The sequence below is a fragment of the Hydractinia symbiolongicarpus genome, chromosome 12 (genome assembly GCF_029227915.1).
Source record: "Hydractinia symbiolongicarpus strain clone_291-10 chromosome 12, HSymV2.1, whole genome shotgun sequence".
Lineage (NCBI taxonomy): Eukaryota > Metazoa > Cnidaria > Hydrozoa > Anthoathecata > Hydractiniidae > Hydractinia > Hydractinia symbiolongicarpus.
Window position 1 is genome coordinate 19,501,113 of NC_079886.1, and position 19,287 is coordinate 19,520,399.

General features: G+C 34.0%; 2 protein-coding genes and 3 non-coding genes across 8 annotated transcripts; 1 reads left to right on the forward strand and 4 right to left on the reverse strand.

Annotated features, from left to right (window-relative positions):
* Positions 1-1,042: 1,042 nt before the first annotated feature.
* LOC130622789 (U12 minor spliceosomal RNA) lies at positions 1,043-1,192 on the reverse strand. The gene has a single exon (XR_008981103.1). It is a non-coding gene; the product is annotated as a U12 minor spliceosomal RNA (small nuclear RNA).
* Positions 1,193-4,804: 3,612 nt separating this feature from the next.
* Positions 4,805-4,954, reverse strand: LOC130622786 (U12 minor spliceosomal RNA). The gene has a single exon (XR_008981101.1). It is a non-coding gene; the product is annotated as a U12 minor spliceosomal RNA (small nuclear RNA).
* Positions 4,955-6,126: 1,172 nt separating this feature from the next.
* LOC130622788 (U12 minor spliceosomal RNA) lies at positions 6,127-6,276 on the reverse strand. Its single transcript, XR_008981102.1, has one exon. It is a non-coding gene; the product is annotated as a U12 minor spliceosomal RNA (small nuclear RNA).
* A 1,317-nt stretch (positions 6,277-7,593) lies between these two features.
* LOC130621878 (uncharacterized) lies at positions 7,594-15,121 on the reverse strand. 4 transcript variants are annotated; one of them, XM_057437239.1, is made up of 5 exons: positions 14,920-15,121; positions 10,824-11,131; positions 9,583-9,770; positions 8,895-8,968; positions 7,594-8,548 (listed from the first exon to the last, which is right to left on the reverse strand). In XM_057437239.1, the coding sequence occupies exons 2-5, from the start codon at positions 11,125-11,127 to the stop codon at positions 8,383-8,385; spliced, it is 732 nt and encodes a 243-aa protein (XP_057293222.1). In that variant the 5' UTR covers positions 11,128-11,131; positions 14,920-15,121; the 3' UTR covers positions 7,594-8,382. The 4 variants fall into 4 exon arrangements, with proteins under 4 accessions (XP_057293222.1, XP_057293220.1, XP_057293221.1 ...); XM_057437237.1 differs by having other exon boundaries at positions 10,824-11,134; positions 14,920-15,120; XM_057437238.1 differs by lacking the exon at positions 14,920-15,121 and adding an exon at positions 13,333-13,445 and having other exon boundaries at positions 10,824-11,134.
* Positions 15,122-15,241: 120 nt separating this feature from the next.
* Positions 15,242-17,324, forward strand: LOC130621877 (uncharacterized). The gene is made up of 2 exons (XM_057437236.1): positions 15,242-16,145; positions 16,387-17,324. Exons 1-2 carry the CDS (start codon positions 16,100-16,102, stop codon positions 17,190-17,192), a joined length of 852 nt encoding a protein of 283 aa, XP_057293219.1. The 5' UTR covers positions 15,242-16,099; the 3' UTR covers positions 17,193-17,324.
* The last annotated feature ends 1,963 nt before the right edge of the window (positions 17,325-19,287 follow it).

Here is a 19,287-nt window from a genome sequence, read left to right on the forward strand (position 1 = left end):
AAAAAACTATAAAACTATGAATCTTTCTATTTTTTTTCAAAATCTTTCTTGTGTTCCAAGATATAGGTTTGGCTAACAATGTGGATTTATGACATCTAAGTTAGATGCTTAGAAACCGCCCATTCAAGCCACGTGAATAATTAAAACGTTACTTCACCAATGCTTAAAATTGGTACCACAAGCAGAAGAAAACGGGATTAGACAAGTTCAAATATTGGTATTGCTTAAATCAGCCTTAAACTTATGAGGAAGGAAAATATAATCCTGAGTAACGTCGGGATACTGCAAAATTTGTTGCAAGGAACGTAATTGCTTGGTTAAAGCAAAATACGCGACATTATCGCGCAGTGCACTCTGTGACGATAGTTATGTACAAAAAAGTGCGATAATTCTGTGAAGAAACAGAATGTTAGGTGCCAAAAATCGAAAACATTTCATAACTGTCATGATAAGCTTTCGTTTATTGTTCAACGTGAAAAATAATGCCATCGAAAAGCAGAAATTTAATTATTGGAACTATTTTGGCTAAAACTTATTAGACCGAAAAAATCAAATTTTATGTCATTATCAACTTTCAAATGCCTCTTTGTTGTTGTTTCTTTGTTATGATAGTTTTATAGTAAATTCATGCAGTCAGGACTTTCTTAAAATATATTATGGATATGTTGAAAGAAGACGTCATGTGTAAAGACCTTCAATCCTGTTAACACGGGATTTTTAGATACTTATGGGAGGAGTGGGTGTGGTGGGTAAGGTGCCGTGTCATACTTCCAGAACTACTAACGCTTAAGTGATAAAATTAGCATTTTAACACGCCACATTATAATTTGATCTTTTCGGTCTACTACGTTTTAGCCAGAATTGATCCAAGCAATTCTGTTCGTTAATATGTGCGGTTATAAATGTTTGTGATTTCTGACATCTAAAATTCTGTTTCTCCATGAGGAATCGCACTTTTTCGTAGATGACTATCGACATAGCGTGTACTGTGCAGTAAAGTTGTATATTGTAGTTTAACCAAAAAATTCCGTTCCTTACTATGTGCGGAGGCCGCAACAACAAGGGTGTTACGCAAAGTAGGCGTATCAAACCCAAGGGCAGCCTGCCACCCTCCAAATATTTGTAGCAATGTATTTGCAGTATCCCGGCGTTACTCAGGATTTTATTTTCCTTACTCATAAGTTTAAGGCTGATTATGATAGTCATAAAAGATTGAGGCAGTTTTAACCAGTCTTAGATTAATTGTGGTGTATGCGATTTTTGCTCTGAACGCAGATGAAGCAGCGGCTAAGAACCGTTATTTTCTAATTCATTGCATTCAATCGAAAATAACTTCATTTATTAACTCTGCATAACCTTCGTACATGCGATACAAGTGTAGTAATCAGACTATTTAGTTATGCAGTCGGAATATAAAATTTACAAAAGAATTGCAAGGAAGATATAATTTTTTTACTCAAAAAGTCTGACACTAAGAGCGGGTGGGTGGGTGTGCAAAACTAACTAACGATGTGTGACATTTTCCCGCTTATTCCTTGGTCACGTGACAAAGAAAAGTGTACATTGACTGTATCTCAACATACCCGGTTATAAGCCTATAAAAAATTAATTGATACACATGAAGAATATAATATTACACAATACAAGTACGATAATAAATAGCAAAGATAACGTTGAAGTGGGATCTTCGCACGACGAACGTCACTCTCCGTGAAACCGCCCCTTTACCAAGGTATACAATAGTTAAATAGATCGGTTCTTATGATTTTTTTGGTGGCAAAACTTTGAAGTCTGCGATGGACTCTTCGTTTTGCAAGTGCGTCCGCTATAGTTAGCTACATATGCACTTACGCCGTGCAAAGTCCCGAAAAGCAACTTTTTACTCTCGAAATCTTTTAGATCAGGAAACACCGCAAACTAACTATTTTTCAGCATCTTAGGATATAAAAAACGTTTTAAGTATAGACTTTAAAACAGCCTCCTTGGAAAGCCAATTTTTTTATGAACTGTTTCATCTGGTCATGTTTGCCCACCATATGTGCAGGATGGTCGTATGTCGTGAAAATGTGTGAGTGATGTTTCATAAGTCTTTAATAGAGTTAAACGCTACGTGTTTGTGCTTCATTCTTAATCTGTTTTTTCATTTCATTAAAACTTTTTTTCTACGATTTTTTTTCTTGATGTTTAAAGTCAGTAAAGTTAAATTAGCGTGTTAATTATAACTCGTTTGAGCTTTAGAAAATCCTTCTTCATTTTTGATTTGTGTTGGAAGCCTCAAACAAAGGTTTAGGGTATAATTTTGACAATTTTACACTTTATTAAATTGGCGAGGATTTCAAATATTTTTCATACTTTTTTACAAACATTTCCAAAAAAGCTGCGACACATCAAAGAAAATAAACAAAATAAGTTCAGGAAGCGTCTTATAATGATCGTTGGCAGTATGACACTATACTGCTGACAAAGGACCTGTTTAAATAACGCATTAAAAACCAAGACCCAGCATGAAATAGCGAGTCAGAAACAATTCGTTGGTGCAAAAAAAGATTAAATGAAAAAGTAATTCCAGAGAGTCCTAAAGCTCCCCGTGTAGCAGATCTGGTACAAAATATTTGGCAGGAATAAAACAAATGGAGTGAAAAAAAAATAAGTAAGTAATAATAAGTAATAATAAATAAGTAATAATAATACTTAATTATTCCATGAACATGTTAAGGACATAAAATGCGAAAGATTTCTTTAAATATATTCCAAATATTAAACTGGAAAGATGAAATATATTTACATATTTACAACCGCACACGTTAATAAACTCTTAAAATAACACCTTATTTATATCAAATACACGACGTCATGCATTAATTAGCATATTTATTAAAATATCTAAGTCCAAACATTTGAAATGACTTCTAGATAACTTTTTAAGCTTTTTATATAAAACCAAGTATTTTTTCTTTGCGGGAGGTAAGCTTTAAGATTCACCTCGGGTTGTTTAGTATTGGTTTCTCATAAACCATCTATGCACATAGCAAAAACATTTTAAGGTGCAACTTTGCCTTTACTCATTTTAGAGAGGAAACACTGTTGATTGTTATAGACCCTTCTTACCGACACATTTATCACATCTCGGACTATACTTTGATTCTTTGGGTCTGCTCGTCACAAGCTAGATTAATGCAAACTTGTTCCCAGGACATTTTGCCTTTCTGATTATTTAATAGCGGCGAAAAAGACGCTAATTGTTGACCTTTCCGTAATAATGACTAAGGGGCCACAAGACTTCCGGGACGAGGTTGATGCAGATGAGTAATATTTTGACGGACTTTTTTACGCTGACATTTTTGAACCAATATGTTTCTTAGGAAGTGTTGCGTAACAAAATGGAAAGTTTGTTGCGGGAGTGTTCAGGGAAGTCATATGAGATTTAAGAGTTGCTGAACAATCCACCTTTTTTGGTCCAGTTTGTGGCTTATAGCTTTAGTAACGAGATTGCTTGAAGAAGAAAATTGTATATCGTTATAGCCTTTTTTTGATCTCAAATGGATATTTTCCCTATAACAAACATTTTAACACAACTGTGTTATGCTATCATGATCGAAATAATGTTGTATAGTTGAAATGTGCGCTAGATTTAGATCAAATACTTTATCTAGTCCATAGAAATTAGGAATTTGCTTTGAAAAAAGGGTGCCAAATATTAAGTCTAAGTTTTATACGGTGTAAATAGAGTTAAGCCAAGTGCAATGAGCTTACTTTTTGTGTTCTTCCAGATTCTACATCCACGGAACCTTAATTTGCAAAACAAAAAAGGCTAACTGCGTTGGCGACGTAGCAATAGGTTTCATCATAACTCTCAGGAAGATGATTTTTTAAAAAAGATGTTATTCAATACTGTATAGCTATTTGCGCTCAACTGGATTTGTGACACATTATATAACCTGTTCTAAGTGTTCAATCCAGACTGTAGGTCTTCTAGCTACTTAAATAATAAATTGGTTATCAAACTTCTTAGTTGATCCCAATGTTTTTTTATTTTATGACGATATGCAGAATTGTATTTAAGCCAGATCGTTGTTGGCCATCATACAATACCCTGCATAACTACCTATATACTCAAATCTTGACTGAGAAGATTGTAAATACCTAAAAGTTTCGTATAGCTACATAATTCTCTAAAACGTTTGTTGGCCAGCTACATAAACACGGCTTAGAATCTCAAAATAAATGTTATCCAAGATGCGACCAACCTCTATTATCAGAAAGGGATTTCCGTTCTGTAAATCTAATTTTCGGGTGCCTAAAAAAATTTGTAAACCCAAATAAAAATTCCTTCACTTCTACTAGTTGGTGGTATTTGTTTGCGTTGTCTCCAGTTCCAGATCACGATTTCTTAGCCAATCGTGAAGTGCAGTTGTGTTGCTTTCCACTTTCATTGTAGTTTTACTCCTAAAAATTTTTTCAACGAAGTTAATAGGAAGTGGATTATGGATTATCACCGTTAATTGCTTTATATGACATGCGCGCACCCCACCTACCACACACACACGAACCCATTAATATCTAAAAAGTCATGTGTTAACAGGGTTAATGGTCTTTACACATCACGCCGTTTTTAAGCACGTTCACAATATATTTTGAATAGGTCTTGACGCCATGACTTGGCTATAAAATCATTTTTAAACAAACAAACAAACAACGGTGATCGAAAGAGGCATTTTAAAATTAATAAAGACATAAAATTTCATCTTTTCGGTTTGATAAGTCCTAGCCAAAATTGATGCAAGCAATTCCGTTCGTTAATATGTGCGGAGGCCGCAACAATGAGGGTGTTACGCAAAGTAGGCGCATCAAACCCAAGGGCAGCCTGCCACCCTCCAAATATTTGTAGCAATATAATTGCAGTATCCCGACGTTACTCAGGATTTTATTTTCCTTACTCATAAGTTTAAGGCTGATTATGAAAGTAACAACAGGCTGAGGTAGTTGTAAATAATCTTAGATTACTTGTGGTGTCTTCGATTTTTGTTCTGAAGACAGAAAAAAAAGTTTAGTGGTGGTTGACTTTTTACTTACTTTTTGTGTTCTTCCAGACTCTACATCCACGGAACCTTAATTTGCAAAACAAAAAAGGCTAACTGCGTGGCGACGTAGCAATAGGTTTCATCATAACTCTCAGGAAGATGATTTTTTAAAAAAGATGTTATACAATACTGTATAGCTATTTGTGCTCAACTGGATTTGTGACACATTATATAACCTGTTCTAAGTGTTCAATCCAGACTGTAGGTCTTCTAGCTACTTAAATAATAAATTGGTTATCAAACTTCTTAGTTGATCCCAATGTTTTTTTTTATTTTATGACGATATGCAGAATTGTATTTAAGCCAGATCGTTGTTGGCCATCATACAATACCCTGCATAACTACCTATATACTCAAATCTTGACTGAGAAGATTGTAAATACCTAAAAGTTCCATATAGCTACATAATTCTCTAAAACGTTTGTTGGCCAGCTACATAAACACGGCTTAGAATCTCAAAATAAATGTTATCCAAGATGCGACCAACCTCTATTATCAGAAAGGGATTTCCGTTCTGTAAATCTAATTTTCGGGTGCCTAAAAAAAATTTGTAAACCCAAATAAAAATTCCTTCACTTGTACTAGTTGGTGGTATTTGTTTGCGTTGTCTCCAGTTCCAGATCACGATTTCTTAGCCAATCGTGAAGTGCAGTTGTGTTGCTTTCCACTTTCATTGTAGTTTTACTCCTAAAAATTTTTTCAACGAAGTTAATAGGAAGTGGATTATGGATTATCACCGTTACTTGCTTTATATGACATGCGCGCACCCCACCTACCACACACACACGAACCCATTAATATCTAAAAAGTCATGTGTTAACAGGGTTAATGGTCTTTACACATCACGCCGTTTTTAAGCACGTTCACAATATATTTTGAATAGGTCTTGACGCCATGACTTGGCTATAAAATCATTTTTAAACAAACAAACAAACAACGGTGATCGAAAGAGGCATTTCAAAATTAATAAAGACATAAAATTTCATCTTTTCGGTTTGATAAGTCCTAGCCAAAATTGATGCAAGCAGTTCCGTTCGTTAATATGTGCGGAGGCCGCAACAACGAGGGTGTTACGCAAAGTAGGCGCATCAAACCCAAGGGCAGCCTGCCACCCTCCAAATATTTGTAGCAATATAATTGCAGTATCCCGACGTTACTCAGGATTTTATTTTCCTTACTCATAAGTTTAAGGCTGTTTATGAAAGTAATAACAGGTTGAGGTAGTTGTAAATAATCTTAGATTACTTGTGGTGTCTTCGATTTTTGTTCTGAAGACAGAAAAAAAATTTAGTGGTGGTTGAAGACCGTGTTCCACATGAAGAATACAATAATATACAACACAAGTACGGTATTTAATAGCAAAGATAACGTTGAAGCAGGATCTTCGCACGACGAACGTCACTATCCGTGAAACCGCCCCTACACCAGGGTATAAATTAGTTAAATAGATCGGTTCTTATGATTTCTTAGGTGGCAAAAGTCTGCAATGGACTGAAAATACATTTTTTTGTCTTTGTTTTGCAAGTGCGTCCTCTATAGTTAGCTACTCATGCACTTACGCGACGTGCAGAATACAAAAAATCAACTTTTTACTCTCGAAATATTTTAGAACAGGAAACACCGCAAATCAATTATTTTTTAGTATTTTAGGATATTATAAAAGTTTTAAAAACACAAACTTTTAAATAACATTAGCCAATGTAATTTAACCCGATGCTCTTTTGCATTAGACATTCAAAGTGGCTATCGAGAAGATACTGATAAAATATTTTAAATTTTTTACTAACCTGTTTGATCTGGTTATGTTTGTCTCTTTTGCAACTAAATCTTCCTTATTTGTATGAACTTCAAATCTCGTGAAAGTTGCATAAAACGTGGCGGAAGGCCCAACAGTGGTAGGTCCTTCCACATTACTCAAAGATGGCCCTTGAACTTTTAGTACTGCGTCCCTGACTCATTGGCAGCGAACAGAAAGGTTGGTACTAGCTACATGTCTTAAATTATGTAGGCCGTTGTGGATACTAACATATGAGAAAAAATTCTCGTCAATTCCAGATGACGGAAAAAGAAAAAAAAAAGAAAGGTGTGAGTGGCAAATCAGTTGTGCGGAGGTGTTTTACAAGAAATGAATTTCGCAAATGTAGTCAAACGTTCTGAAAATTCCTAATCAAAAAGATTCGTTTTGTCATATCACTTACGCAACTTTAAACAACTATTTAGGCTCGGATTTGGTTTGATGAAATGGTGGCAGGCGTCATAGTTCCAGAGTTTTCAATTTTAGCCATTTTCAGGGACGCAGATAAACTGTTTTTGACAGCGTGCATGTGCATAAAAATATTATAATAAAGCAATTCTCAAGTCAAGTAAGTCAGATAAGTAAGTCAGATAGATGAAATGTGTCCTAGGTTTCAAATCACATGCTTTATCAAGTGCAGAGAAATTAGAATTTTAAAGAAAAGGTGATAAATATTTAGTCTAAATTCTATGCGGTGTAAATAGAGTTAAACCAAAATGTGAGGAAGATATTTTTTCTGTTCTACTAGGTTCTACATGGTTTATTTGTATCATTGTACAACCACTAACAATTAATTTTGAATATACACGGAAACCTAATTTGCAAATTGAAAATGCTACCTATAGGCTTGTTTTATCATAACCTTAAAAAATGTGAATTTTTGAAAAAGATATTAAACAATATGATTAGCCATTATTTAAATGGCAGAATTCTCTGAAAGGTTTGTTGGTTAGCTACATAAACAAGGCTTAAAATCTTAATATAAATGTTATCCTAGATGTGACCAAAAATTGCATTTGAAAACACCTTCCGGAAATGCTAAAAAATGCATGCCATAAATTTTACCCTTTTTCAACTTGATCGTAAATGCGCTTTAAAAGGTGGCAAGACTGTGGTGTGGATGTCCATATTAATATCTTAATAACACTAGTCACAAATAATGAAAAAGATATTACAATTTTTTATATACAATGACAAATAAGTATAAATATAAAAATACACTATCACTAATTTGTTCGCCTTATGAAATGCCGACAGGGCGGCTCTATGGGCAAACACTAAGGACTAGGTTGTTTGTTAGCCGATCTTCCACTGACTGATCTTAGTTGTCATATGGTGACATAAAAAATGCCGATATGAAAATTTGACTGTTTAAATTTGAAAATAAATGTAAATGGTGATAACTTGAACTGGCATCGTAAAAGGCAACAAACAACGCAGCAACTTAAACACTCCTAAAAATCAATATTTTTTTAATTCTAAAATACATATTTACAAAGAATATCATTAATCAATGACGACATAATCTGAGCCACCTGATATTCCTGAGTCAGTTTGTTCCTTCCCACTTTGGAATCTGTTGATTTCCTCACATAATGTATCTGTCTGCAATACATCGTAACTCTCTTCAAGTAACATTTTTTCCTGTGTTCTACGAAGATTTTGTAGTATTCTAAATGTATACGTATAAAATACCTCTAATTTGGTATGTAACTGTCTGTTCAACTTTAGGTCCTAAATACACATCGCATTTATTTTTATTAAAAAAATCATACCAGTAATGCAACCGTATCTTTGAAAATAGCCGCTTTTTGTTCAAAATGTTAGTCAAACCACTATTGTGGTACTCATATCGCGACGAAGTTTCAGGAGGAGAGATATAGGAAAATATTGTCAGAACAAAAGGTAGGACTGTCAAATGATGCTGCTTTTAAACAAAGAGGGTGTACTTATTTAGAAGGGGTTGACACTTATTGAAGAGGAGTGCTTATTCGTCGAATTAAACGGGATGTACTTACGGATTATTTTCGTCTGGTATAAAAACTTCGGATTTTTCTGTGTACTGTGAATACTCGTTGTCATTATCCTCTCCCTGTAAATGTGAGTCAATAAAGTTTAAGAATTTTTGGAGTCTCTGGATTCATTGTTGTTGTTTCATTCTATCAAACCACCGTTTCTTTCAAAAGAGTTTGAAGACGTGGTCATGTGGCTATACAGCATACTTTTATAAACCGGTATTTCCTTAAATCAATGTCGCGGTGTAGAACTAATTAGCGTAATTTTATTAAGAATAAAACTCAGAAATTGGCCCACTGCGATATATATCTAAAATGGAAATACTGATTTGATTATAATATCTGCTGGCTTCATATATGATTTTTTTTTCTTTTTTATCAATAAGTATTAGCCTAGTTTACTTTCAGAAGTATATTTAGATTAGGGGAAATAAACAAAATTTTGTTGAAAAAAAATAAACTTAAAAATCGTTTCAACCAGCTTTGACAAAAGTTAAAAAACCCAACTTTTGCGGATATATAACTTTCCAGGTCTTGTAATTAAGACACATAATGTCACATCTGGAAAAAAAGTGAATTTACTACCAACAACCTCCCCCCTTTCCCATACCCTCAAAAAAAGGATAAAGTACAAAGTGGGGTCGTTCTTTTTAACATCACCCCAGCTTTTTAGTAGCTAAATTTAACTTACATCTAATTTGTCTTTACGTAAGAGAGCCTCCAACCATTGTTCGTGTTCATGTTTTTTATCTTCCTTATGGCATAAATATATCAATCTGTTATTGTCAAAGTTAGAGAGCTTTATTTCAATTGCATATTTATAATTATGTATACCTCCCGCATGCTTCGTTACATTGGCTCCATCCACGATAAACTCTTCTATAAAAAGATTTGACAACAGACTATAACGGCGCAAAATGGGTGGTACTTAATAGTAATTAAAAAATTAAAACGAGAAGTGTTAGTCAACTTAAAAAAAACGCTTATGTCGGAGCAACATTGTTCAATATGGTTCAATATGGTTGCCTAATCGCTTGAAATGCACAAAATAGCGGCATCCAGAATTCGTACGACGGACAAAAACCTTTTGCCTGAATTATGTGCGACTAGCGCATCCGTGAATGTTTTCGCGAAAAACAACTAGTCTTTAATACTAATAGCCGGATTCTGTCTGTGATCGAATTGACCGACGTCGATCGAATCGATGTTACTTAAAATAGAACATTGCATGATTTTTGTCGATCATCGACGTCGATCTGGCAGTCGAATGCGATCAAATTCAAAAGTAGGATTTCTTTCTACTTTTTTGTCAATCGATTAAAATTTATTCAATGAGGTTATTGATTTATACCCACGTGATGTAAACAAATCGACGAAGAAAGAACATTCACGGAGAAGCGGGAGAATGTAAAAAATGGCTGAAAACATTTTTACAAACAAACATTTTATCGCATATTTGATGCAGCAACATCAATATACTATTTAACACGAGCACCTCTTGAACGACAAAACTGCTGAAAATGCAACACCGATAAGTAATTATTTGCGCATGAATGTTCAATAATTTGAAATGGCATTTGTAGATTGCGGATTTCGGTGTCTTGGGTCACTTTCCCAAGAATTTTCAAAGAAGTCTCAAGAAGCAAAGAGTTCGGAGGCGAATAGCTGAGAAATTTTAAAAGAATGGTACAAAAACAGGGGCGGCGCCACTTTTATGCTAAGTAATAATTTTTTATTTTCTGCCAATAAACAAAGCTTTTCTGAAGTCCAAGGTATAGCCGTTTTACGTGTTTTAGGACTCTAAAAATGCGTTGGACCCCATCTGTTTCGGCAACTTGCTTCGCTTGTTGATTGTCAATAAAATCTCTTTTATTAGTAGTTAAACAAGCATAGCATTAGTAAACCTTTTAAAAATTGTAAATAATTACTCACGTATGGGAGTATCATTTTGTTCTTTTTCATAATAGGAGAAAACCATATATTCTTTGGCATCATCCTCAGAAGCTTCGCTAGAGGCTTTTTCCTCTGTGTTGGAAGAGCTTAATCTAAAACTAAGGGCGTTTCTAATACTGGAGCGCTTTTTCTTCTTTTTCAGACTTTTTGGTTTGGTATATAAAGTTTTTAACGTACACCATCGTTCATGCCATCGTTTTCTATCGAAATCTTTTTCTGGTGGAGATTTAAAGACGAGTCCTTTCATGAGAAAAGGTGGTTCAAAGTTTGATGACGTCGCCATTTACCTGCTAAGACAGATAAAAAAGATTATTAAAAACTAAAGAATGTTTTGCTTAAATTTGTTAATTTTGGCATTTATCTACAATCTTTTATCAACAAAATTATTTATTTTTTTTGGCATTGAAAGTTTTCGCTAAAAAATAATATATATAAAAAATAATTATATGTGAGAACTTAATTAAAAACCTTTCATGTGACTTTTTTTATCCCGGCCCGTTTCCAGTTCGGTAAATCGAGTCTTTCTGGCTAACCGATCTCATATGAGTACTTCCCTTGAGACTTTTTTTTAATTCACAGCGTCTTCATGGACGACGATATGAATTATTCAGCAAGGCAGCGGGGCCAGAAAGTTTTACTAAAAGATTTTAAACGCTATCCGCATGTCTACGTATGTACAAAGGTAGCAATGTTGTGGTTTGTAGGATGAAAAATATTGGTCATCTAATGTTTTTGACTATTCTGAAAAATAACGAAAAAACTGGTTTTGTTAACAGAACTTTGTCCTTGATTATAGTTCAATACTGTAGTTTCCAATTACGTTTGATATCGCACAATTGCCTATTTTAAAATAATAATAATAAGACTGAAAGAAATTGGTGCAGTAAATGAGCTGATAGCAACGATTTAGCTGCGTGCTTGCAAAACTTAATTAGCTTATAAGACTTATATGAGCTGTTGTCAGCATGTGTCAGCGCTGTGTAGAAAGTTATTACACTTAGTTATTTTTTGCAAAAAATGGTCACGATCATAAGAAAGTCTAAAAGAGAAAAAACTTTTGAGTCACAGCCATATTTCGTGTTCTTGTGAAAAAATCGCGTACAATTCAAAAAAAATTATTGAAAAATTAATCCAGGTACATTTTTCAACCATGTTAGCTGAAGAAAAGACAGCTTTTTAAGGGTTAAAGCATCATTGGAAATATCGTTGTTGTTTTTATTCTAGTGCTTGGTGGTGAGATTTTTTTTCTACATTAGCTCCAGTCATTTTGGTGAGATTAAAATCACTGAGTTATGTTATATTTCTTACTCCAAGGTTATATACAAACAACAAACAAAACAAACAAACAAACAAACAATGGAAACACGGCTCAATTTTTAGAAATTTTATAGAAAACTAATAAGTACTTTGAGCCTTTTATTGGCAAAAATAGGAGCCTTACAAAAAATTATAATTTTTTTACTGAAACAAAAAGTAGAACACACCTTGAGGAACTTGACTATCCTTCGTGATCTGTTGAATTTTTTGTATTTTATAAGCAAGAACAACCTCAGTATCATCGTCATAGTCCTTTGAAATTAGGGAAATTCCTGCCGGACAGCCTCAGTGGGACTTTCTTAAAAATTCGTGTACTTGGAAAAGGTTTGGATATTTAGTAGATTTTATAAAAAATATCTCATACAATAATTGTTTTTATCCCTGTGTTCTACATATCTTGCTCTTCGTGAGGAGCAAATTTCACTTGTTTCGAGTTGCTTTGAGCAAAACAATTTGCTTCTGACAGCAAATAAATCTTAATGTATTTATTTACCCTTTCAGATATCAAATTCCAAAAATAAAAATAAATATAGCAATCAATTATCTAAAAGAAACGTACTTTATTGCTTGAGCTTCGTGGTTTTTGAAAAATCGACATTTAAGCTAACTTTTAGAGTTCTTTTTAACAATTTTTAAAAGACAATGCGGTGAAATTAAAAATATTGGTGAATAAACGCTAATATAATAATACGGGCTAATGTCTGAAATAATTGTTCTGCAATAATGTTATGCCACTCCTTTATATGACCTATTGATGGGCGTGTCCGCTTTAGAAAGGTCAGTTTTAGGGGGTAGTTGGGACACTATAAAGTGTCCGCTACATAAGGTTTGTTATGAGAGTCTGACTGCCGTGTTATCTATTCCTAAGAAGAGTTTACATTATATAGAGGTGCCCTCTTTAAAATATCCGCTACATAGAGGTTTTATTATGAAAGTATGACCGTCATTTCATTTTGTTTCCTACAAATAAGGAGATTTTACATTGAGTTGAGTCCGCTCACGTCACTGATCTTGCCTTACTTACAACTCAAAGCAAAATATCTGTTAATAAAATTACTGTTGCCTGACTTGAATACCACCAAACTTTGGCGTTTCATAATAATCTTATAAACTAAAAAACTATAAAATAAAGCTACAAAACATTGAAAAGCATTAAGCGAAATGCACTTACACAGAAAATTTTAGCATATAACAGACATGCTACTTTCCGAGGAGTTGATTGTATTTGATTATTTTGATATCTCTACTTACGGTTTTTATTAATTTTTCCTAATAGCTGATACGGCACAAAGGTATTGTCTCCTTTTATTCATTCGAAAGTTTTTAAACAAAAACTTTAATTAAGGCATTACGAATCATTCAAATGAATGCAAACAAATAAGTTGGTACCCAGATCTATTAACCAACTTACGTGGGTAATAACCTGATTCGGTTTTTCCCTCTGTCATTTTTTGTCTTTTCTCCTAGATTCGATGTTTGGTATTATAGTGTAATCTTTCTAAAAGCTGTTTTCAATTTACGACCTTTGGAGCCGCAACTCCAAGGGTTTAACCGTTAGCGCTCAATACCCATAATTTTAATCACATTAAAAATGGCAGTGTTTTTGAAATTTTTATTGGTTGTTAAAAAGTTGTCTGCCTACTTGGAAATTGACTCGTCATAACTTTCAAAATCGGGAAATAACAGGCGAGAAAATTTCCAGTGCAAATGCCCGGACAAAGCACCGGTGCTGCTGTCAAGAAGAGCTTCAAGCAAAGAAGACGGCCTTAAAATAAAAACCCTAATATAGGTCTATGAACATCCATATTTATAATATATAATTATTATGCAGTAAAAACTTGCTCCTGCAAAAAATACATGCTTACTTAGCCATGGCTAGCTATGTTTGTACATTTTGTAATCAACTACCTAAATCAACCTTGATCCTAGGACTAAAGCGATACAAAGAGTCCGGGGGTCGAGGTCGCTAGCTTACTATCTTGTTCAGTTGCTCATAAAAAAAACTACAACTTTCGGCAGCAAGGACACATACCTTAATCTTTGGATAAAGTTTAGTTAGATTAAAATTAATAAAAGCTAAATGATTTAAATTTCCTGCTAAAACGTTTTACCAAACATTTTCCTGATCGGGCAGAACATATGTATCATTAGCTCTGACTTTATTGTTAACCCTTTTTTCAGCGTGGATATTATTATACGGAACGACTAACGAATTATCTACTGTATAATTAAGTGAAAAGTCTTAGCCAATCACAATTTGGAAAAAAACAAGCCTGTTCTAGGACCTTTTTCGTCAGATCTGCAGCGTCGGTGAGAGGCATAAATCCCCGGGGACGAAGTTGTATGATCTTATTCTAACCCAAGGTCCTTCAACGAATCACTTGGTTTTTTTAATTGGACAATTATATTTCACCGGATTTTCCTAGCTTTATATGAATGAACACGTTGTTTTTAGGTTGCCCAAACAACGTCATTTTTCGACGTTGTATCAACCTTTATATCACGTCAATTAAAAATACGTTGAGGTAACGAAGTTGAAAAGACGTCAACGATGCAGTCATTGTATTCATGTCAGGGAAGCAACATTAAAAAGACGTTAAGATTATATGATCTTATTCTTTTCTAAGGTAGCCTCTTTCAATGATCACTCTGCTTTGATTAAGCGATTATATTTTCTAGCTTTATGCTCCAAGCTTTATGTAAATGCTTTGAAACAAAACAAAACAGAAACAAAAAATAATACACAAATGCTGTATACCTAGGCTTCATATTTATCATACTGCAAAACAATCTGTCACGCTGTCCATCTGTCCGATCAGTTGCTTATAAGAAGTTTTGTTTCAAGTTTCAGATATATTTAAATTCTATTTCTCAAAAAATGTTATGTTAATTTTCTCTACTAACATCCTTGCAATAAATCCTATAATACCCTCTTTCAGCTAACTGTTCAGATGCTCTCCACCTCACGTGTTGAACAACATGTGTATTTGTGTACACTGATTGTTTAAATAACAACGGAGTGCAGATATGAAGTAATGCTGACAGCAACCTAAATAAATAGCTCTCTTTACTGTTGTAAAACACGCCAGTTTCTAGTGTAGCAAAGCATCTTTAAAATTTCAACAGATTATCCATAAGTCTTTGCAAATCTGGAAAACTGTTTGGCACCCGAACCTCTTTACTATGTCCATGTGAAAGTTCCTACTTCGTCCCCAGTATATTCTCTGCTAGGGACGATGTCGCAAAAGTTCATATTCCTTGAAAGTAATATACAAACAACAACCTCGTCCCTAAGCCCTTTTGACATTGAAACCGGTGGCTTGCTACCCGTCAAGTAAGAAAATAAGACTGCGACTCTCGCATCAGGACGATGATATATATACGTGAACCAACCTGTACATAGTAAGTTATGAGTAAAAACACTGTATGACACACACATGTCTTAATCTTTCTCAAACAAGACAACAAGGGAGGGGGACGTTCTTTTTTACTAATTTGCTGCATCAAAAAATCAAAAAAGGCCCAGGGAACAAATCTGAAAACCAACCTTTTTTTCTTTCGGTGACTCAACAGTAGCCACCATCGTCCTCGGAGTCTAATGACCTATGAGTCACTATTACTAGTCACTGCTATCAAACTCTTACCTCGCACTTTTTCATCTAGCTATCAAGGCATGCGTTATAAAATTCTGTCGAGGACGGTATCAAAAAGCTAAAAAAGGACCTGGAAACGATGTTGAGACCATTTCTTTTACTACTAGTTCCCAGTCACTTTAAATAATTTCTCATTAATTATTTACACTGCACCTGCAAAATTTTTGAAAATGATTTGAAAAAAGTTTTAGTGAAAAAAAATTATGTTAGAAATTTGAAGACTGCGAACTGCTGCGGACTGCTGGGTCAGGAAAATAATTTTAGCTAAAATTAAACAGGTTTTCAATGGAAAATACCAAAGATTCTGCCCGAAAGAGAAAGTTAAGCGAAGGTATGAGCGAAAATTCTTTTAGATGTTTCCATGCTGATTTTTGTTTTTTGAATTTTTGAAAGGAAAGTAAATTTTTCATGTTTATTTTTTATTGTCAGAAAGTCCCTATAATTTTCTGTTTACCAATGTGATTATTCCCCAACTTCGACACCAGGACTTGTTGTCTCTTTTTATACCGTCAGATATCAAAAAGAGAAAATATTACCTGGAGTCGAGGTTGATGATTTAGATTTTTTTGTAGCTGATACCGTGGATTCGACGGAGCATAGAAGCGACATCATTGAGTTAGAAATCTGCGAGTGTGAACAGTGCCTAAAAGATGACGGATGTTGTTCCGAGGCTAATTCTTTCGACAAAACGTGGAAGCCCAAGACAGACGAGCACAAAAAATGGCCAGACAGGGCAGTTCGTTTACTTATAGAACTTTGGGCAACCAAAGAAATTCTCTTTAATCTCAAACATCCCTTCTACAACAACAAGGAAGAACGCATTAAGGCACTTGAGGCCATTCAAGATGAGCTTGTTGCAAATGGTCTAATGTTTTCTACGAGACAGATAAACGAAAAACTTATCAGTTTGCGTATTTACTATGGCGGTCAAAGAAGATTAATCGAAAATTCAAAGAAGAATTCCAGTGAGAGCGTATTTGTGAGTAAATGGAAGTTTTATAAACACTTAAACTTTTTAGCTGATCAAATCATACATCGAAATGTAATCGAGGTTACAGCTAATGATAGGAAAGCAGAAAAAGCTTCCTTAAATACTTCAAATGAAAACTACCAAGATAAAAATATGAAAAAGAGATTGAAAGTGATAAAAAAGTCGGACAGCGAAGAAACGGCTGCATCTGAAAATAAAGAATTAGTTCTAAGTACGCCTACGGAAGGAAATAAGTCTCAAGATGAGCTGTTTGGTGAATTGCTTACGCGTATGATTATGGATATACCTGACTGTCACGAGAAAGCCATGCTGAAAATTGAGCTACAACACAAAATTGTTGCAACCCAGTATAAAGTGAAAATGCTCCGCGCAAATCGATTTAAATAAACTGATTTTTTAAACCTTGTTGTGGTTACCATATTTTGCGAAGGCTATATCTGCAAGGGTTATAAAGCTGTTTTTCTTTGGTTCAGAAAAAATTGTAGTAATGTTCGATTCAAGACATCTTTGTTATGTTTAGGTTTGTTTAAACGTTATATTAGCTCACGTGGTTTGAATCTTTCTCCCTCCCATTTAGAGTTTCTGTTTCACTTTTCGATACACGTGCCAGAGATGAATTAGAAACATCAGAAAATAAATAAAATAGCCACATAGAAAGTGAAAAGGAAGCCCAGGGATCGACCTGAAAAAGAAAAAGGAAAAAATGCGACAAGGTTTTGTGCTGTTTTACTTCTTCCACGCTTTTTTATATTTACAGCACGAGGAATTTTGCAACAAAGTGAAGACTCAGGGTGGAAACTGCCACCCCGAAATGTGTGTAAATAAATAAAAGGAATGATGACAAAAAAAAAACAGAGTTTATAAAAACAGCAATGGTTTCCGGAGACTTTTCTATTTCTAAAAAAATAAGTTCTGTACAACAACAATAAAACAGACCGCTACACGCTATTTTTTATCAGAATACCAAAATTCTAACAAGGCTTGTCATTATTTCTCTATCGTTTTAAGCCATACACCTATTGTTTTTTTACCTGGAAATCCGGCGTCCGTCCCGACGGCGCGAGCAAAATTTTTAAAGGAGACAACAGACAGTTAGTTATTCGTCGTAAGGTTTCGTGATATTTTACACGAGAGCTGTTAAATGTAAAATGGCAGGGTAGCTATAGTTTGGGTTGAAAGTCCAGTACTACACGCTTTTTTTTGGCCTCCTTGCATAGCTTTAATGTGAATACTACGGAAGCTTATTAGTGCCATCTGTACTGACCTACTTTTTCCACTTGTTAAATTTTTTTACAAGTGGTTTTGTGCATTAAGTATTTTTCCACTTGTTAAATTTTTTTACAAGTGGTTTTGTGCATTAGTATTTTTCCACTTGTTAATTTTTTGCAAGTGGTTTTGTGCATTAAGTATTTTTCCACTTGTTTAATTTTTTTACAAGTGGTTTTTTCCGTTAAGAATTTTTCCACTTGTTAAATTAACAAATGGTTTTCATTTTTATCCTCCACGTGGTGCTCTGTTTTCCTGCCGTATGCAGTAATATTTGTTTTGGAAAGTGGCGAAGATGGCGGACGAGAGTAGTAATGGCCACAACATTTATTCGTTCATATTTGCAGTCTTCAGATTTTTACTATATAATGTAATTTTTTAGGGGAATCCTTAATAACATTTTTGTTTCATCATAACTTTACTTATTCGCTTCGTTTATTTACAAAACGGTTTACCGCAGAGGTTGTATATTGCGGATCTTCCAATTTAATTTAAATAAACAGAACGATGGAGCGTGCCATAAAAAAAACCACTTAAAAATATTAAGTGGTTGAGAATATTTTTTTTGATAAAAAAACCATCTAAAAAATATAAAGTGATCGAAAAAATATTTTTTAATAAAAAACCACTTAAAAAATATTAAGTGGTCGAAAAAATATTTTTTAATAAAAAACCACTTATATAAAAAATATTAAGTGGTCGAGAATATATTTATTAATAAGAAAAACCACTTAAAAGTATTAAGTGATTGAAAAAATATTTTTTAATAAAAAACCACTTATATATAAAATATTAAGTGGTTGAGGAAATGTTAAAAATAACCACTTGTAAAAAAATATAAAGAAGAAAAGGTTAAAAACACGTGTAAAACCATTTGAAAAGGCATATGCAGTGAGCAGGCAAAAGTGGCACTAATACGCTTCCATAGAGTACAGTAATTTTAGGTTTCTAAGTGTCTCTTTGAACTGGTTGTGTCTCATGTATCAAAGAGGTGGCCTCATATTTATGCTAGCTAGCTAGCTTTATAGTATAGATAAGCAGATATAATGCACCAGGATAATATTGTATAATGTACCAGGATAATAGTGTAGTGGATTTTTTGCACAATCTTTGGACACAGTATAACCTGGCGAGAAATAGAGTTTCGTGTTCAAGTTCTTGGGATAATTTTCGCTCATTGCTGGTGTTTGAAAAGGAAGACAACAAGAAGCGCGTA